Consider the following 18,208-nt stretch of genomic DNA (forward strand, 5'->3'; position numbering starts at 1 on the left):
GTAAGGTTGAAGACACGGAAAGTATTGACACCCAAAGGAACGAAAATAACTCAAATCTGGAGGAAGATGAAATAGACATTCAAAGGGTGAATAAAAATTGAGAACTTTTATGGGCAACCGATTAATGATAAATATGGATGTTAAGAAAGCATCGACCCAAAATTTCTTAGGTAATCCAGATTGCGCAAGGAGAGTGAGTCCCATTTCGACTATATGACTATGTTTCCTCTCGGCAAGGCCGTTTTATTGAGAGGTATGCAGACAAGAGAGCTGATGAAAAATCTCATTATCACTCAAAAATTGTTTTAAAATGGTGGAGCGGTATTCACCACCATTGTCACTTTATAGTTGCTTAATGAGATAATTAAATTGCTTTTCTACTGAAATTTTGAATTTGACAAGCGTAGCATAAACATCGGATTTATTAGAAATGGGATATAGCCAACAAAAGCGAGTAAAGTCATCAATAAAAATAACATAGTAGAGACAACCACTCAAAGATGGAGTGGAAGTGGACCATACATCGGAATGAATTAACTTTAGAGGAGCGGTTGATTCTCTTGAGGAAGCAGAAAATGGTAACTACTTAGACTTACCTAGTTGACACGACACACAAATAGACTTTTTATTGAAAGAACCACTAACGGGTAGAGAATAATTATGAAGAACATTATGCAAAGTAGACGACAAAGGATGTCCTAAACGACAATGCCAAGTAGCGATAGAGGCCTTAACCCCAACAGTCATGGAAAAAGCATGAAATTTAGATTATGATAGCTGTTGTAGGTTGATCGGGTACAATCCTTTATCACTGGGCCCTATCATGAGCGTGTCCCCCGTCTTGAGGTCCTTCATAAAAAAATTAGAACTAGTAAGTTCAAATAACACATTATTGTCCTTACAAAATTTATTAATGGAAAGAAGATGGGTAGAGGCTTGAGGACAATAAGCAACATCATTTAAAGCAAGAGTAGAGGAAGGAGTTTTAATAGTAGCATTGCCAATACGTGAGATTATCAAACATGCCCCATTACCTAAGCCCATGGTATCAATGCCTTCATAAGGCTGAGAAATTGCCAAATTAGCCGCATTAGAGGTAACATGAATATTCGCACCACTATCAGGGTACCATTGGTGTTGATTCAGGTAGGTGGTATTGGTCTCAGCAACCATAGCAGCCAACTCTGTTGGAAGATGCCTCCCTTGAAAGGCATAGTTCATTCGATTGTAACAATCTAATGCCTGGTGATTTTCTCTTTTGCAGATTTGACAAAGTGATCGAGACCAAGAATCATGGGACACAGGTGGAGAAGATGAAGATGGCAAGTGGGGTAGAGGTTGCCAAAATGGTGAAGAAGATGGAACTGAGCCAAGAAATTTGGACGTACCTAAAGAGTGAGACTGATTGATATTGTTACTGTGTGTTCCTGGTTTAGAACTATTTTTATGGGATTAAAGAGTATAGGAACCAATCTTGAGTTGAATGGTGTGATTGTGAAATTTCTACATGAGATCATAATTGAGCAGCTCAGCATGAAAGTTAGAAAAAAACATGGATTTTTCCTTTGCAAGCAGCATGTATGTTGTGACAAAGGAATGATATGAGGAGTTGAGTCCATTGAGCACAGATAAAATCAAGTCAGAATCCTCAACAGGTTTGCCAACTACTGGGGGTTATTACTCATTTTTGTACTTGTTGTTTTATTTTCCAATTATTTTTTCAATTAAGAATTAAGAGAACGAAAGAGACTAATAAAATAAATAATAATAGTAGGAATTCTCTTATCCCATTCGGAAGGATCTCATCTCATAATTATCCATGACTGTTTATGGCCTTGCTGAAGAGACTGAAGTTTTCTCTTGATGAGAGAAATTCGAGAAGTGGAAGGTGCAGCAAAATGCGAATTGAGGGCCTGCCAAGCAAGCCGAGATGTTTCCAGACCATAAATAGTGGAAACAATTGAAGGAGAAAGGGATGAGACAATCCAACCAAGCACGATTTGATCCTTATACTGCCAAACTACATAGGTAAAGTTAAAAACACCTCGGTCGCAAAGCTCATCACTAGAATATTGAGGAGGGTAAGGATTGGAACCATCAACAATCCCCATCAAGCCATAGCTCCGAAAAAAGTGGAATTAATTGGGCACTCCAGGCAAGGAATTTAGTACCATCAAGCTTGATGGAAATAACTAGTGCTGGAAGGTTAAAGGTAGCAGAAGCATTAGATGAAACAACCATAGGATCGAGTAAAGCGTGAGCTTATAGATGCTCTGATACCATGAAAGAAACCAAAACTGTTCTGAAAAAAAACTTATTTTTTTTCAGATACAAAGTATATACGTATATTTATAACAGAGTAATTACATTCGGATCAGATCAAACCTCAAAAAATCTAAGGTTGTTACAAGAGATAAACGTCTAAACATAGATTACAAACATTCAAATATAGGATAGAGCCGTTGGAAATAAACTCGGAAATGCAGCTCACTGGTTTAAAGGAAACACAGCTCACTGGTTTGACGGAAATGCAACTCACTGACTTGAGTTTTCTTAAATATTTGAATGATCATTATCATTATCGTTATCATTAACAAAGAGAAGAGCAAAATGTGAAGAAAAGTTTTTCTCTTTAAGGGGAATGTCTCATTTAAAAGAAGCAAGAGGGTGACTTCGGACTCAATTTTCATTCTATCATATTTAATTTAATAAATATTAAATCAAATTTATGTAATGTTGAGCACTAGACCCAAATTAATCAACTTATGAACAAACCCTCGACAATTATATCAAATGAAAAATCAATATATATATATATATATATATATATGAAAAAAAATTACTAAATCAACTCATCATTCCCATTGAGCTGTCTCTCACTAACCACCACCAAAAAAAACATCCCCATCAAAATCAAACTCAAAACTAATGTTGACATATCAGCTCACCAACATACTTGATGTAGTTGGGTTTTGTGATGTTGATTTTGCTGGCTGCATAGATGATAAGAAATCCACTACGGACTATATTTTGTGATGGCAAGAGGAGTTGTATCTTGGAAAAATGTCAAGTAGACACTTACAGCATCCTCAACTATGGAGGCATAGTATGTGGCATGTTATGAGGCATGTTGTCATGCTATATGGATTTTGAATTTTATTTTAGTTTTGGGAGTTGTTGACTTCATTTCTAGACCACTGAAATTATTTTGTGATAAGTCTGCAGTTGTTGCTTTCTCTAAGAACACTAGGAGTACTTCTCGCTCCAAGCATATTGATGTAAAGTTTTATTTTGTTAAGAAGAAAGTGGTAGAGTCTCTTATTGATATTGAGCACATATCAACAAAAGGTATGTTGGCAGATCCACTAACAAAAGGCATACTCATAGTTGTGTTTCATGAACATGTATCTCAAATAGGGTTGTTGGGAGCCTAGGTTGCATTTAGTTAGTGGGAGCCATTTTTGGTATTGTAATATTATGCTATTGTTGGAAGGATTGTTATTATTGTATATTTCCTAGTGAATTAAGCAATGAAGCATGTATGATTGTTTTTTATTATTTGTTTTGATGAGATTCTATGGGACATTGATTTATGATTATGTATATGTTGTGATGTTTGATTATGTAGTCCAAGTGAGAGAATTGTTGGAATTTTTTATGTGTAGACTTACATAATCAATGTGATAATGTCATAAATCAATGTTATTTTGTTTTTGCATTGTGGTCCATAATGGGATTGGACACATATTATTACTTGATTTTTTATGGACTCACCCTAATTCACTTTACTGGCTCATTAAGTCAAGTGGTCCAAATAATGTGTGTAAGTGTAATATATATTAATATATTTATTTATATATATATATATAAGTGCAAAGGAAGGTTTCTTCTTCTTAGGCTGAAAAAAGGGCACGCATTGCACACTCGTCTTGAGAGCACACATGGACTGAGTCTTGGGTGTAGAAAGGGAAGAGCTCATTGAACCTGAATTTTCATACCATCACGGATTGAGCATATTCTTGAACACCAATGGAGCACGAAAATGGTTTTTCATGACATTAATCAAGGTAAGCATTTCATTTATTGTCATTTAATGCATACTTTAATGTATACATGTGATCCTATATCGTTTAAAATTTCATCAATTCTTAGCAAAGAAATGCGGTATAGGTGTAAAAAAAGTAAGACAAGACATATATAAAAGATTTTTTAATAACTTTTAAAAAGTAATTCTATAACATGTCCTTTTTTCATTAAAAAAAAGTGTGGTACCCTCTTTTTCAAAAATTGTACTAATGGGTGCACAACTTCAATTTACAAAAATTTTAATTGTCAACAAAATTAAGAGAAAATAATATAAAGAATTAAATACATTTATTAATGAAAAATATATTTTATTTTTTATTTTATATAAATAAAAAAATTAAATTTTTAACAAAGCAAAATGTTAAAATCACAACCAAGATTTTATCTTTTTAAATTAAAAATATTAAATATTTTAACCAAGAAAAAAATTAAAATCTTAGGCAAGTTAGGTTTATAAGTAAAAAGCTAAAATCATAATTATCAACTTTGAATTTCACTTGAAAATGTAAAAAAAATTAAAATATAATTAATAAAATAACATGATAATATAACAAGATTTATAAAATAAATAAATAAATAAATATTTTTTTCGTAGGAATATAAAAAATATTATGTCCTAAATCTCTAAATTTGTTTTTATATATTTATTTTTATATTAAATTTGTTCTCATTAATTATTTATTATATATTATTATTTTATATTCAAAATGTTTATAAATAATTAAAATCAATAAATATGAAAAGAAAATCAATAAATATGAAAAGATGAAATTATGAAAAAAAAAATTTAATTAAAAAAATTTCATGAAACCAACATATTAAAAAAATGAAGGTATCATGGACCAAAAAAAAAAAAAATCATATGGCATAGTTGGTTGTCACATGTCATTTTAAAAAAATAATAATAATCATGATTAGCTCTTTGCCATTATGCCACTTGTCCAAGCCTTGCTTCCATCTTTATTATTTAATCCCCAAGTAACCCTTCCTAAGGACAATAACTTCTCCTTACTTCTCTTAACATAACTTGTTCAAATAATTTACCATTTTTCTTTACCAAAAAAGCAAGAACAACAACCCACAATTTGCTTTGTTTTGTTTTGTTTTTTAGGATTAACTTCAAATCATAAAAATCTCTTTCATATTAACAACAAATCTAAGAAAGTTTTCAAAAAAAAAAGGAAAAAAAGAATCAAATAAGAGAAATACTTCTTCATAAGGTAAACACTAAAAAAGAAAAGTCTTACTCCTTCAAAACACAAAAATTTATCCCATATCAACTATCAAGAATAAGTGGATACGAAAGCATAAGAACAAAATTCTCGTAAATTTGGTAAATGCAAAAGATGGAGATGGGTGTGACTTTAAGGAATAGTAATAGGGGATTGCAACTATTATATTGATTTGATTTTTTTGCAAGTAGAAAACAAACAAATTATTTTCCTTTTTAAATAATAGAAAACCATTTTTGGAAATCAAATAAAAGTCAAACCTTTTTTAAAAAATAAAATCATACAAAACTTAAAAAATACTTTTGTCTTAATTTAAATTTGAACCATAACTATAATGTAAAAATAGGTAAATATAATTGTTATAAAACAAAATATATTCAAAGATTATTTTCTTATAATTTTTATCAAATAATTAAAATCAATATAAATGTAAAAGAAAACACACTATTCGCTAGCGTTCACGTGCCTTGCACGTGGACCAAATCACTATATAAATATAAATATAAATGGACGTGTTAGAGTTTCAGCAGTACAGCGTCACGTGGTAGAGTTTCAGAAGTACAGCATCACGTTGTAGACTTTCAAGATATATATAAATATAAATGGACGGCCACCCTGAAAGCCCACACCCGCCTGTCTGATTTACAACCTGTAATGACGTCGTACCAATTTAAAGCTAGGGGAATCCCACAGCAGTTGATAAAAGGATAAGGACCTTGGAATAAAGAAAAAGCCAAAGAAAAAGAGAAAAAATTGCAGCCTGCCAGCACTAAAGTGGCTTTTAAGCACTTATTAAATGGTGCCTACCCTCCACCAGTCACCACCCATCCTCATTCAAGGGGCATCTTCTTGAACTGAGGAGAAGAGAGGGGAGGTTGAGGTTGTGGTTGTGGTTGATGCAGAAGAATTTTGATGATCTTCACAAGTTCATCCAAGCACCATCTAAAGCTCAAACAGGCCTACGGTTTTCTTCAAAACTAGGCTTATTCATGATGGTGCTTGGACGAATTTGCTAAGAACATTAAGTTCTTGAAAGTAAAGCCAAAGGGGCAGCTCAGTTCTGCAAGGTTTTTTCTGCTATGTTGATGGATCCACCATAACTGCAAGGTTTTTTCTTACTTTCTTTCTTTTCTTGCTTTGTTTCTTTTACTGAAGAGAATAAAAAACTATCTATGAAATCATAGTATTTGTGGTTTAGTTGCTTCTTGAAATAGAGGCCGGGAAGCTACCAGAGACACAGATCTCCACGTTGAATCCCTAAACCTGGAAGTTCTTTTTTGCTTCTTCAAACCATGGGGGTGCGGAAATCGACCTCCCACTTCTGACCTCTGTGTGAGCCAGTTACACCGGCGACTGACCGTTTCTTGTGGGGTTTTCATAACACATATGACATGGTATTGGTACCTTTTCTCTTGAGATCTCTTTTGCCCAGTCTTTATTAGTCTATACCTTGTGTTTCTTGCAGCTTTCAGTTTGTATGGCAATCGGCCAACCCTACTTGGTGGAGTGGAATCGAACCGATGTTAATCAGAAGGGTGGATGCAGGGTACTGCTTGACCGTTCGGATCTGCTAGGGATGAAAGAGTGGGATGTGCCGGCCCAAAATCAATCATAAACATTATTGATGGTTATTTTACTTGACATTTGATCATCGTCTCAAATAAATTATCTATGTTTCCATCAATATCAATCAAGACAGGCTGGTTGGTTTTTGGCTTTTTATACCGGAAAATATTCTGGTAGAAATAAAAATAAGATCAAAATATAAAGGAATAAAAAATCGAATTACAAATAAGATCAAGTTATAATAGAAGGAGATCAAAATTGATAGAATTATCGGGAAAACATTGATTTTTGAGAAAAATGACAATCACCTATCTTTAGAAGGACTTTTCGTCAAGCATGTATTACGAGTCGAACCAACCACCTCGCTCATGTTTCATATTTGGTTGAACCCATTGGCATCTGGATTGTAATGTCTTTTCGTGACCTTACTTCATCTTCCATTGGTCAAGCTTTATGTCAGTGTAAAGCATTTTATTTTTTGTAAAAATTTTAATTATGTAAGGTTATGTTTATTTTTTTGACCGAATAGACTTGGTTATAAATAGATATATTAATCAATATAATTAAATTAAATTTATTAATAATAAGTTTATTTTTGTCATTTTATTGATATCAAAGTTATTTTTTATTGAATAAAAAAAATTAAAATAAGTTTATTTTAATTATACCTGTTGTATCAATCATTTAGTAAAAAAGTTTAATATTTTAATTTTTTTATTCAATTAGAACCCAGCATTACTTTGATATTATAGGGATCCTTTTCACGAGGAGTTTAACAAAGATCCAATCTCGAATTTGAAAATTCTAACCTTTGTGTAAATTAAGAAAATATTACTTAAATTATATGTCTTGACAAGCAAATTTCATTGATTTGCTCAAATTTACCTAGGAAAATATTACCAACAGTCCAACACATTAAATTCTGATGAAGGTTAAATTACCTTTCATTTTAATTTTGGAAATTAAGTTTTAGTGGATGCCAAAATAGAGCCAAAAAAAAAAAGTCCAATTTTTTTTTTAAAAAATTGCTAGATGCTTATATTTATCATTCTCTATATAAAAGGAAAATAAAATTGCTAAAATATTGGGGAAAATATTATTAAATCAAAGCTTATAATTTATTTTTGTTAGCTTATTTCCCTCTAGGCTTTTTCATTGATACCATGGAAGATTTTTAAAATATTAGAAAAAAATTAAGACTGATTTTCAAAATCTACAAAAAGAGTAATAATACATGGGCAATACCCATTACTAATAGATGTTTAATACCTCAAAAAAAATGTTACCAAGTCTTTGATAGAAAGATTTTTTAAAATAATTCGTTCCTTAAAAATTTATTAAAGAACATTTACGCACACTTTTAAAACTACTTAAAACATCATTCTCGTTCTTCTCTCCCACACCACACTTGCTCTACTTATTTTATCTCAAAGACAAACCTAGGACTGTTTTTAATTGTTCGGTATAATATAAAATAAGATAAGAGAGGATAATCTATTAAATCTCATATTTAAATGATAATGAAATAAGACAATTATCTTGTCACTTAGAAAATATATTGTAAAATATTACTAATATATTTATTATTTAATATAAAAAATTCTTTCTATATATTGAATAGCATAATATAAAAAAATTTCTTTATAAATTTTAAATATTTTAATCAAGAGAAATTTCATATTTTTTAATAACAAATATTGGAATATAATATAATTTGTATTTAAAAAAAATATAGTATTATGTATTCTATTTTATTTTTTATTTTACAAATTAAATATAATATAACGTATGTTATGGCTACTGTTTTAGAATTTCATATCCATTGAATATAATATTCAAAAATATTATATTGATTGATATCAATATATTATTTTTAATTAAATAAAAAAGTCAAATATTTTATCTTTTTTCCTAAACTTTAAATCTTTTTCAACTCTTTGATAAATTATCAAATTTTCTTCAATAAATCTTCTTCAACTCGTTTGAATCTTTTGAAAAGCTCTAGAAATTTTCTTCAATGTTCAACTTTCAAACCTCTAAAATTTTATTTTAATATTATCTTGATTTTTTTTTTAGAGATAACCGTATCCTTTTTATTAATCATCACAATTAATCATTTAATGTAATCAATATAATATCTATTTTTAATTTTCAAAATTAAGGGATTTATCACTTATTTATTTATTTATCTTGTGTACCTATCTAAGACTTGCCGTGTGCAAATGAAATATTTCAGACCGATGATGACATGTTTGAGAAATTGACATACGCTATGTTCCATTTGGCTAAGGAACCCAATTGCTAAATAATTCAAGATTGAAACCAACTTGGCAAAAGTGGACAAAGTTCCTCATAAATTCAAGATTCGCCTCTTGCAAGTAGCTGGAGATGAAATCCCACTTGGCGGAGGAAGTAGACAAATTTGCCAGAAATTATTCAACATGACCCATTTGCGAAATAATTAAAGAAAAGTATCCCTTTGATTTGCTTCAGCTTTTTCCAGTGAAGAAAAAATGGAGGTTGTTGGAGAGGCTTTTCTTTCTGCTGCCATCGGCCTGCTGTTTGAGAAGTTGGCCTCGTCAGATTTGTGGAGGTTTGCCAAAAAAATGTGGGTTCATACTGACCTCAAGACATGGGAGAAAGAATTGTCGAATATTCGGAGAGAGCTCAACGACGTCGAGGAGAAGCAGATCGCAGACCAGTCTGTGAAAGAATGGCTGAGCGATCTGAGGGATTTGTCTTATGATATGGAGGACGTCCTGGACGAGTTCGCCTACGATGCTTTGGGACAACAGCTGAAGGCGGCGGAGTCTGATCAAGCCAGCACAAGCCAGGTACGCAAGCTCATCTCTATTTGTAGTCTAACCGAAATCAGGCGGCGTGCGAACGTGAGGTCCAAGGCCAGGGAAATCACTTGCCGGTTAGAAGAGATCTCAGCTCGAAATCTGAGCTTGGTTTGGAAAAAATGGCAGCTGCAGCAACCACTTCTGCTTGGCAAAGCTCTACCACAACATCAATGGCGTACGAGCCTTGGGTTTTTGGCAGGGATGGAGATAAAAGGATGATCACTGAAATGATTCTCAGGGAAGAAGAACCCACTGAAACCAATGTTTCAGTGATCTCCATTGTTGGCATGGGTGGAGTTGGGAAGACCACACTTGCCCTGATGGTGTACAACGATGAGGAAACAGCAAAAAAATTTAGTCTCAAAGCTTGGGTTTGTGTATCAAATCAGTACGATATGGTGAGAATAACAAAGACAATTCTCGAGACTGTCACTTCCCACAGCAGTAACCTGCAGGATTTTAATCAAATTCAAAGGGCTTTGAGTGAAACATTGAGAGGAAAAAGGTTTTTAATAGTTTTAGATGATTTGTGGAATGAGGATTATGGTGATTGGAACTGCTTGAGATCTCCCTTTTGGACTGGAGGAAAAGGGAGCAAAATCATAGTTACAACTCGCTGCAAAGGGGTTGCAACTATGATGGGAGGAGAAAGAATTTGTATGAGTTAAAGCATTTATCTTATGAAGATTGTTGGCTGGTGTTTGAGAAACATGCTTTTGAGAATAGGAGTATTAACCTCCATCCAAGTTTAGTATTGATTGGCAAGAAAATTGTAGAAAAGTGTGCGGGCTTGCCGTGGCAGCAAAAGCACTTGGTGGGCTTTTACGAACTAAACTAGAAGAGGAAGAATGGGAAAATATATTGAACAGTAAAGTATGGAATTTACAAGGTGAGAAGTGTGGCAGTATTATCCCTGCGTTGAGATTGAGCTACAATCATCTCCCTTCACATTTGAAGAGGTGTTTTGCTTATTGTGCAATATTCCCAAAGAACTACGAATTTATGGAAAAAGAGTTGATTCTCTTATGGATGGCTGAAGGTTTGATTCAATGTTCTCAAGACAATAAGCAAGAAATGGAAGATTTAGGTCATGATTATTTTTGTGAAATGTTGTCAATGTCATTTTTTCAACCATCAAATAGAAATATATCACAATTCGTGATGCATGACTTCATTCATGATCTAGCTCAATTTGTAGCCGAAGAAATATGCTTTCATTTAGAGGATAGGTTGGGGATTGACCTACAATGCTCTATTTCTAAAAAGATTCGCTATTCATCATTCATTCGTTGCTACTTTGATGTCTTCAACAAGTTTGAATTCTTTCATAAGGTTGGACATTTGCGCACCTTTATAGCATTACAGTTTGTTCATCACCGTTTTTGCCCCATTATTTAAGCAATAAGATGCTTCATGAATTGGTGCCAAAACTAGTAACCCTGAGGGTGTTGGCTTTAAGTGGTTATTCAATAAGTGAGATACCCAATTCAATTGGTGACTTGAAGCATTTAAGGTATCTCAACTTGTCTAACACAAAAATCAAATCGTTACCTGAGTCAGTTTGTGACCTCTATTTCTTACAAACATTATTATTATCAGGGTGCAAGAATCTTACTAGGTTGCCGATTACCATTGGAACCTAATTAACCTTCGACATCTTGATGTTAGTGATACAGGTCGATTAGAAGAAATGCCTACGCAAGTTGGTAAACTCAAAAGTTTGCAAGTATTGTCTAATTTTATGGTGGGAAAAAACAACAATTTGGAAATAAAGGAGTTGAGGAATATGCCACATCTTCAAGGAGAACTTTGCATTTCAAACGTGGAAAATGTGATGAATATTCAAGATGCAAAGAATGCCAATCTACATCTCAAACACAAACTTGAATGGTTGACAGTGAAATGGAGTGCCAAGCTTGATGATTCGCGAAACAAAATGCATGAAATGGATGTCCTTAACTCTCTACAACCCCATTTGAATCTAAAAAAACTTAGCATTATGGAATATGGTGGACTAAAATTACCATGTTGGATAGGGGATTCCTCATTTTGTAAAATGTTGGATGTAACACTCATTAATTGTAGAAAATGCACATCGCTACCATGCCTTGGACAATTACCATTGCTCAAAAACTTACGGATTGAAGGAATGGAAGAAGTGAAAAAAGTGGGTGTTGAGTTCCTTGGGGGGCCTTCTCTTTCCATCATAGCTTTCCCATCCTTGGAGTCTTTATCTTTTGTGAATATGCCAAAGTGGGTGAATTGGGAGCACAGTTCTTCATTAGAGTCATATCCTCATGTTCAACAACTTACAATTCGGAATTGTCCTCAATTGATCAAGAAATTACCCACTCCTCTACCTTCCATAATAAAGCTTAATATTTGGAAATGCCCACAGTTGGGAATTCCACTTCCAAGTCTTCCATCTCTTCGTAAATTAGATCTACAAGAATGTAATGACTTGGTGGTGAGAAGTGGGATTGACCCCATCTCACTCACCCGCTTTACAATTTATGGAATTTCAGGGTTCAACAGATTACATCAAGGGCTCATGGCCTTCTTACCAGCACTTGAAGTCCTGAGAATTTCAGAATGTGGTGAACTGACATATTTGTCGGATGGATCAAAAAACTTATTGGAGATTATGGATTGTCCACAACTTGTATCCTTGGAAGATGATGAAGAACAAGGGCTGCCTCACAGTCTTCAGTATCTGGAAATAGGGAAGTGTGATAACCTGGAGAAGCTTCCTAATGGATTGCAGAACCTAACATCTCTTGAAGAGTTAAGCATCTGGGCTTGTCCAAAGCTGGTATCATTTCCAAAAATAGATTTCCTCTCAATGCTTAGGCGGCTTATCATCAGAGATTGTGAAGACCTAAAGTCTCTTCCTGATGGGATGATGAGGAATTGTAACAAGAATAGCAGCTTGTGTCTCCTAGAATATTTAGAGATCAGCTTCTGTCCATCTCTCAGATGTTTTCCAGAAGGAGAGTTACCAACTACTCTTAAGGAACTGCATATATGTTACTGCGAAAACCTCGAGTCTCTACCAGATGGAGTGATGAAACATGATTCCAGCCCCAGCACAATACTAGTGGCCTTCAAGTCTTGCAAATCTGGAGATGTTCATCTCTCAAGTCATTCCCGAGAGGTTGCTTCCCGCCCACCCTTAAGCTACTTCAGATTTGGAGTTGCAGCAAACTGGAGTTGATGATAGAGAAGATGTTTCACGATGATAATTCACTTGAATGTTTGGACGTCAATGTGAATTCAAACTTAAAAAGCTTACCAGACTGCCTCTACAACCTCAGAAGACTTCAGATCAAAAGATGCATGAATCTCAAGTCCCTGCCGCATCAAATGCGAAACCTGACTTCTCTTACGTCTCTTGAGATAGCTGACTGTGGGAATATCCAGACTTCCCTATCTAAGTGGGGCCTTAGCAGACTCACCTCTCTCAAATCATTCTCCATTGCTGGCATATTTCTGAAGTGGTCTCCTTTTCTAATGATCCGGATCCGTTTCTTCTTCCTTCAACTCTCACCTATCTTTCCATTGAAAGATTCAAGAATCTTGAATCCCTTACCTCCCTGGCTCTCCACACACTCACCTCCCTTCAGCATCTATGGATTTCAGGGTGTCCTAAGCTGCAGTCATTTTTGCCAAGAGAAGGACTTTCTGACACAGTTTCACAGCTATATATCAGAGATTGTCCACTCCTAAGTCAAAGGTGCATAAAGGAGAAAGGAGAAGATTGGCCCATGATTTCCCACATCCCATATGTTGAAATAAACCGCAAGGGTTTTTGCAGAACTTAGAAGGAGACACCATTCAATACTGACCATCTTTGCATTTAATAAAGTAAGCACATTTTCAACACATAATTCTTTTTCACTGCTCAATACCAACTTTAAATTTCTCATATAAATTATGGCAATTTTTTCCTATTGCCTTGACCACTTGGTATTTATCTTACTGGACTTCTTTTTGTAGACAATTCGACTAGGAAATGGCTTGCTGTCTTCCTTTTCAATCTGCTAGAATTCATTATAAGCATCTCTATTACCATCTCTCCATATATATCTATTTATAATGCAATTCTATCTTTATGTTTAATGTCTCTCTCATCAAGTCTCTCCAAAAACCCTTCTAAGGTCTATAAGTCTGTTGAAGTATGTTCTTTATTTTTCAAAGATTATTCATATGGTTGCATATTGTGACAGAGAATTCTTACCTATCAATGACTCCAAGCAACATAAAGAAGGCATGACTATGAAATAGAAATGCAGCCAGTCTGAAAAATCATGTCTATCACTGGATATGATGATTCCAACTCCTGGCTTCTTGTGAGTTGGAAATTATTAGAGTTCAAGCTTAGTTTTAGCACCATACACACTTGATGATTTTCACAAAGCAAGATAGTTCTATATATTGTTTTGCAGCATGCCTATTGGAATTCAAAATGCTTGGCCAATTAGAGGCACATGTTTTAGCACCTAAAGTAGTAATTGAATACTTGCTTTTTAGTGGGATTTTTATGTTCCCTATTGATGCAAATTAATTTCTTTCTTCCAAACCTAAGTTCAGCCTTCAATTTGCTGCTTTTCTTACAGCTTGTAAACTCTGTTTGCTTTTCTCCTTATAGGCAATGGGTGGCAAGTGACAAGTCTGTCAAGTTATGAAATGCCATGATGGGAAAATTTTTCAAAAGCTGTGTTAGGCCTGTTTATCAGATAAGGTTTGAATTGTTTCCACTTATTTTTGTTCATCCATTCATTTCTCTTGCACAGCCAATCGTTCGGCATTTTTCATTTTCCCTACAGTTGGTCTGCTGATGGTCTATGCTGAAGTTTACCCCCACCCCACACTGGAAGATATATCTACATCAGTTCTTTTTCCTGATTCAAGTTTATTCTCCTCTGCTATCCCCACCGGAAATTATCTGGTCTTCTGCAGGGAATACGATAGCTGCTCTTTTGGCAAGGTGCTATGATATAAGCACAGCTTTAAGGATGAGTGGGGATGATGCTACCAGGGATTAATTGAGGCTAATTCTAATTCATCATCTCCTCTGTTAGTTCTTGTTCACATCTACTTCTCCAGTGGAGCTAAACATCCAGACATTCATTCTCCTGCAAAGGATGAATCCTCAGATGGGTGGTTTAAATGGGTCATCCAACCCATGGGCAATTCAATATGGGTCTAAGCCCATTACCCTAAAGCCCACAAGGGTGTAAATGAGATTATGACAAGTTCAAATGTACTTCATTTCTACTAAGATCTTTTTGTATTAAATGAACATCTCGTGAATCAATCTTAGTCAATCATCACCAATTCGCTCACCTATGAACACATGACCCCTAAAATAATTTCTATAACATTCTTACAACTTCAATTGTATGTAGAATTTTTTTATTACTAGCTAAATTGCTCCAAAGTGTTACACTTCTATGGAAAACCTTACACTAATATGGAAAGTTCTAGAAACAAACATATATAATCTTTGTCAAACTTATGGAAACTCAAATATTATTCCCATCACCATAATTTTTCATATGATCACATATGCTTAGCGTGAATTCATATGTTTCCTCTTAGTTAGTGACCCATGTCAAAACTTCAAAATAGATCTAGGCCTGGTATAGAATTCAATAGAAAGAAAATGAAAGACAAGGGGAAATACAGTGTTGGGATGCAGTTCAACAAGGACAAAACCATTTAGCACCATTAATTAGTAAATTTCTTTATGTGACCAATTCACATGCTTAATCAGAGGAGAAAGTAATCAACTCCCCAAAAGAACACTAGCAATATCAGTTTATCAACAATCACAAAAACTATCCTTTCTTCTCATGGCTCACTGATATATATAGTTACTAGAAACATGTAACACCAAATAATTCATCTACACATGATATAAACTATTGAAATATTGCAAGGTTCTTCAAACTTACAAAATTGAGAACATAGATAATTTAAAGATTAATTTATTTACAAACAAAAATTACGAGTAATGTAGAACATTTCATATTAGATGCATGTTAGCATCTTTTATTCCATTGGTGACTATACTCCTATGTCGACAACGAGGAGTTTCATCATATAGCGCTCAAGAATTTTTTGTGCTTGTGTACTCTTTTGGAGAAGTAAGAGTTGGATTTGAAATGAGTGAATCCTCTTCTTGGATTTGAAGATTGAGAAAGTTTAGATTCATATCTCATCCTTGGTACTTAATTGTAGATAATGGTGAAGAAAAAGAATATGATGCACCTTCTTGGATTGTGGATGTATGGATGTATGGATGCTCAAGGATATTGTAGACCCTCCATTTTGTCCTCCTAGCACATGTCCTATTAGGTATTTGTTCCATATTTTACAGCAATTCCCTGGTGGCCCATTACTACTCGTGTAGTCTATATTTTCGAAGTCACCTTGGGGACTTTGGTTGAGGGATCTATCTAACCCCGTTGTGACTCTTGGCGGCCTTAATTTAGACTTAGGCTCACTTATATACTCTTACCACCACCTTAAGCTCATTTAGGTGTCCTAGGCCCATTTAGGGTAGGCCCATTTAGGCACCCTAGGCCCATTTAGATTTTTTTGCATGAATGCATGGTTGCATGGCTTCATGGCTCATGTTTTTGCATGGTTCGTATGACTTTTCTTTTTATTATTATCTATTTATCCATTTTGTATATTACTTTGTGTATTTTTTTTTTATCATTTCATAAAACACTTTTATTCAATCAAATAATTTCGTAAAATATTTTTATTTACTTCAATGTAATAATTTCATCAAATACTTTTAGTTGATCTAATAATTGATATATATATATATATATATATATATATATATATATATATATATATATTTGTCAATCCAATAAATTTTACTCATTTTCTAATACACGTTTTTTATTTTATTTTTAACCTATTAGCTTTGGAATTTTGCAAGGAGATTTATCAGTGGAGAGTTTGGCTTCTTTAGGAAAGGAAAATTGGAGTTGTGATTGGAGAGATATTTAGTCCATGTTTAAAAAAAATAAAAAGAGGAAAGAGGGCCCACTTGAAATGGTAAGTTACAAAGCTGCATGGAATGTGAAAATGAGATATTTATTGTGTTTGAAAAAAAATAAAAAAGAGGAAAGAGGGCCCACTTGAAATGGTAAGTTACAAAGTTGCATGGAATGTAAAAATGAGAGGTTTATTGTGTATGTGGACGGGATGAAGTCTGAGTTCAAGAATAAGTGATTGCAAAAAAAAAAAAATTAAAAAGAAAGAAAGGAAATAAGTAGAGGTGGTTGTTGTTCCTTCCATTACCGTGGCTAGAGAGATGAGTTGAATGGGGGGATTGATAAGAGATTTAAATATAAAAAAAAATGGAAAAAATGGAAGGCAAAAAGGAAAAAAGGTAAATTGGAGGGTGATGGGAGGAGGAGAAGGAAATCTTTTCTGCCATTTTTTTACATCACCGGGGTGCAGAAAAGGAAAGAAAGTGATAGAGAACATATTAAGAAAGAGAGAGGAAAAAAAAAGGGTGGAGCACCATTGAAAAGGGATCACCGGGTTGCTGCTGATTTTTTAGGATCACCGGGTTGTTACTAATTTTTTTCAGCACTAGGCTGCCATTTTGAGATTAAGAAAGAGAGACGAAAGAATAGAAGATGGGAGCACCATTGAGAAGGGATCATCGGGCTGCTGTTGATTTTTTTCATCACTAGGCTGTCATTTTGAGATTAAGAAAGAGAAAGGAAAGAAGAGAAGAGGAGAGCACCATTGAGAAGGGATCACTGGGTTGTTGCTACTTTTTTTTATCATCGGGTTGCTGTTGATTTGTTTGATCACCGGGCTGCTGCTGATTTTTTTCATCACTAGGCTGCCATTTTGAGATTAAGAAAGAGAGACAAAAGAAGAGAAGAGAGGAGCACCATTGAGAAGGGATCACAGGGCTATTGCTGATTTTTTTCATCACTAGGTTGTCGTTTTGAGATTAAGAAAGAGAAATGAAAGAAGAGAAAAGAAGAGCACCATTGAGAAGGGATCACCTGGTTGCTGTTGATTTTTTAGGATCACCGGGCTGCTGCTAATTTTTCAGGATCACCGGGCTGTTGCTGATTTTTCAGGATCACAGGGCTACTGCTGATTTTTTTCATCACTAGGCTGCCTTTTTTAGATTAAGAAAGAGAGAGGAAAGAAGAGAAGATGAGGGTACCATTGAAAAGGGATCACCGAGCTACTGCTGATTTTTTCATCACTAGGTTGTCGTTGAGATTAAGAAAGAAAAAAGAAAGAAGAGAAAAAGGGAGTACCATTGAGAATGGATCACCGAACTGCTGCTGATTTTTCAGGATCACCGGGTTACTGCTAATTTTTTAGGATCACCGGGCTGCTGCTGATTTTTTCATCACTAGGTTGTCGTTTGAGATTAAGAAAGAGAGAGGAAAGAAGAAAAGATGGGAGCACCATTGAGAAGGG

At 34.2% G+C, this 18,208-nt stretch overlaps 1 protein-coding gene and 2 long non-coding RNA genes across 3 annotated transcripts; all 3 read left to right on the plus strand.

Annotated features, from left to right (window-relative positions):
* Nucleotides 1–6,124: 6,124 nt before the first annotated feature.
* On the plus strand, nucleotides 6,125–7,403 carry LOC117906065. The gene is made up of 2 exons (XR_004649762.1): nucleotides 6,125–6,712; nucleotides 6,784–7,403. It is a non-coding gene; the product is annotated as an uncharacterized LOC117906065 (long non-coding RNA).
* A 2,417-nt stretch (nucleotides 7,404–9,820) lies between these two features.
* On the plus strand, nucleotides 9,821–10,417 carry LOC117906261 (putative disease resistance RPP13-like protein 1). Its single transcript, XM_034819240.1, has one exon. The coding sequence runs from the start codon at nucleotides 9,850–9,852 to the stop codon at nucleotides 10,396–10,398; it is 549 nt and encodes a 182-aa protein (XP_034675131.1). The 5' UTR covers nucleotides 9,821–9,849; the 3' UTR covers nucleotides 10,399–10,417.
* Nucleotides 10,418–13,225: 2,808 nt separating this feature from the next.
* Nucleotides 13,226–14,900, plus strand: LOC117906262. Its single transcript, XR_004649787.1, has 3 exons — nucleotides 13,226–13,594; nucleotides 14,379–14,471; nucleotides 14,690–14,900. It is a non-coding gene; the product is annotated as an uncharacterized LOC117906262 (long non-coding RNA).
* The last annotated feature ends 3,308 nt before the right edge of the window (nucleotides 14,901–18,208 follow it).

Source organism: Vitis riparia, chromosome 18, assembly GCF_004353265.1.
Source record: "Vitis riparia cultivar Riparia Gloire de Montpellier isolate 1030 chromosome 18, EGFV_Vit.rip_1.0, whole genome shotgun sequence".
NCBI lineage: Eukaryota > Viridiplantae > Streptophyta > Magnoliopsida > Vitales > Vitaceae > Vitis > Vitis riparia.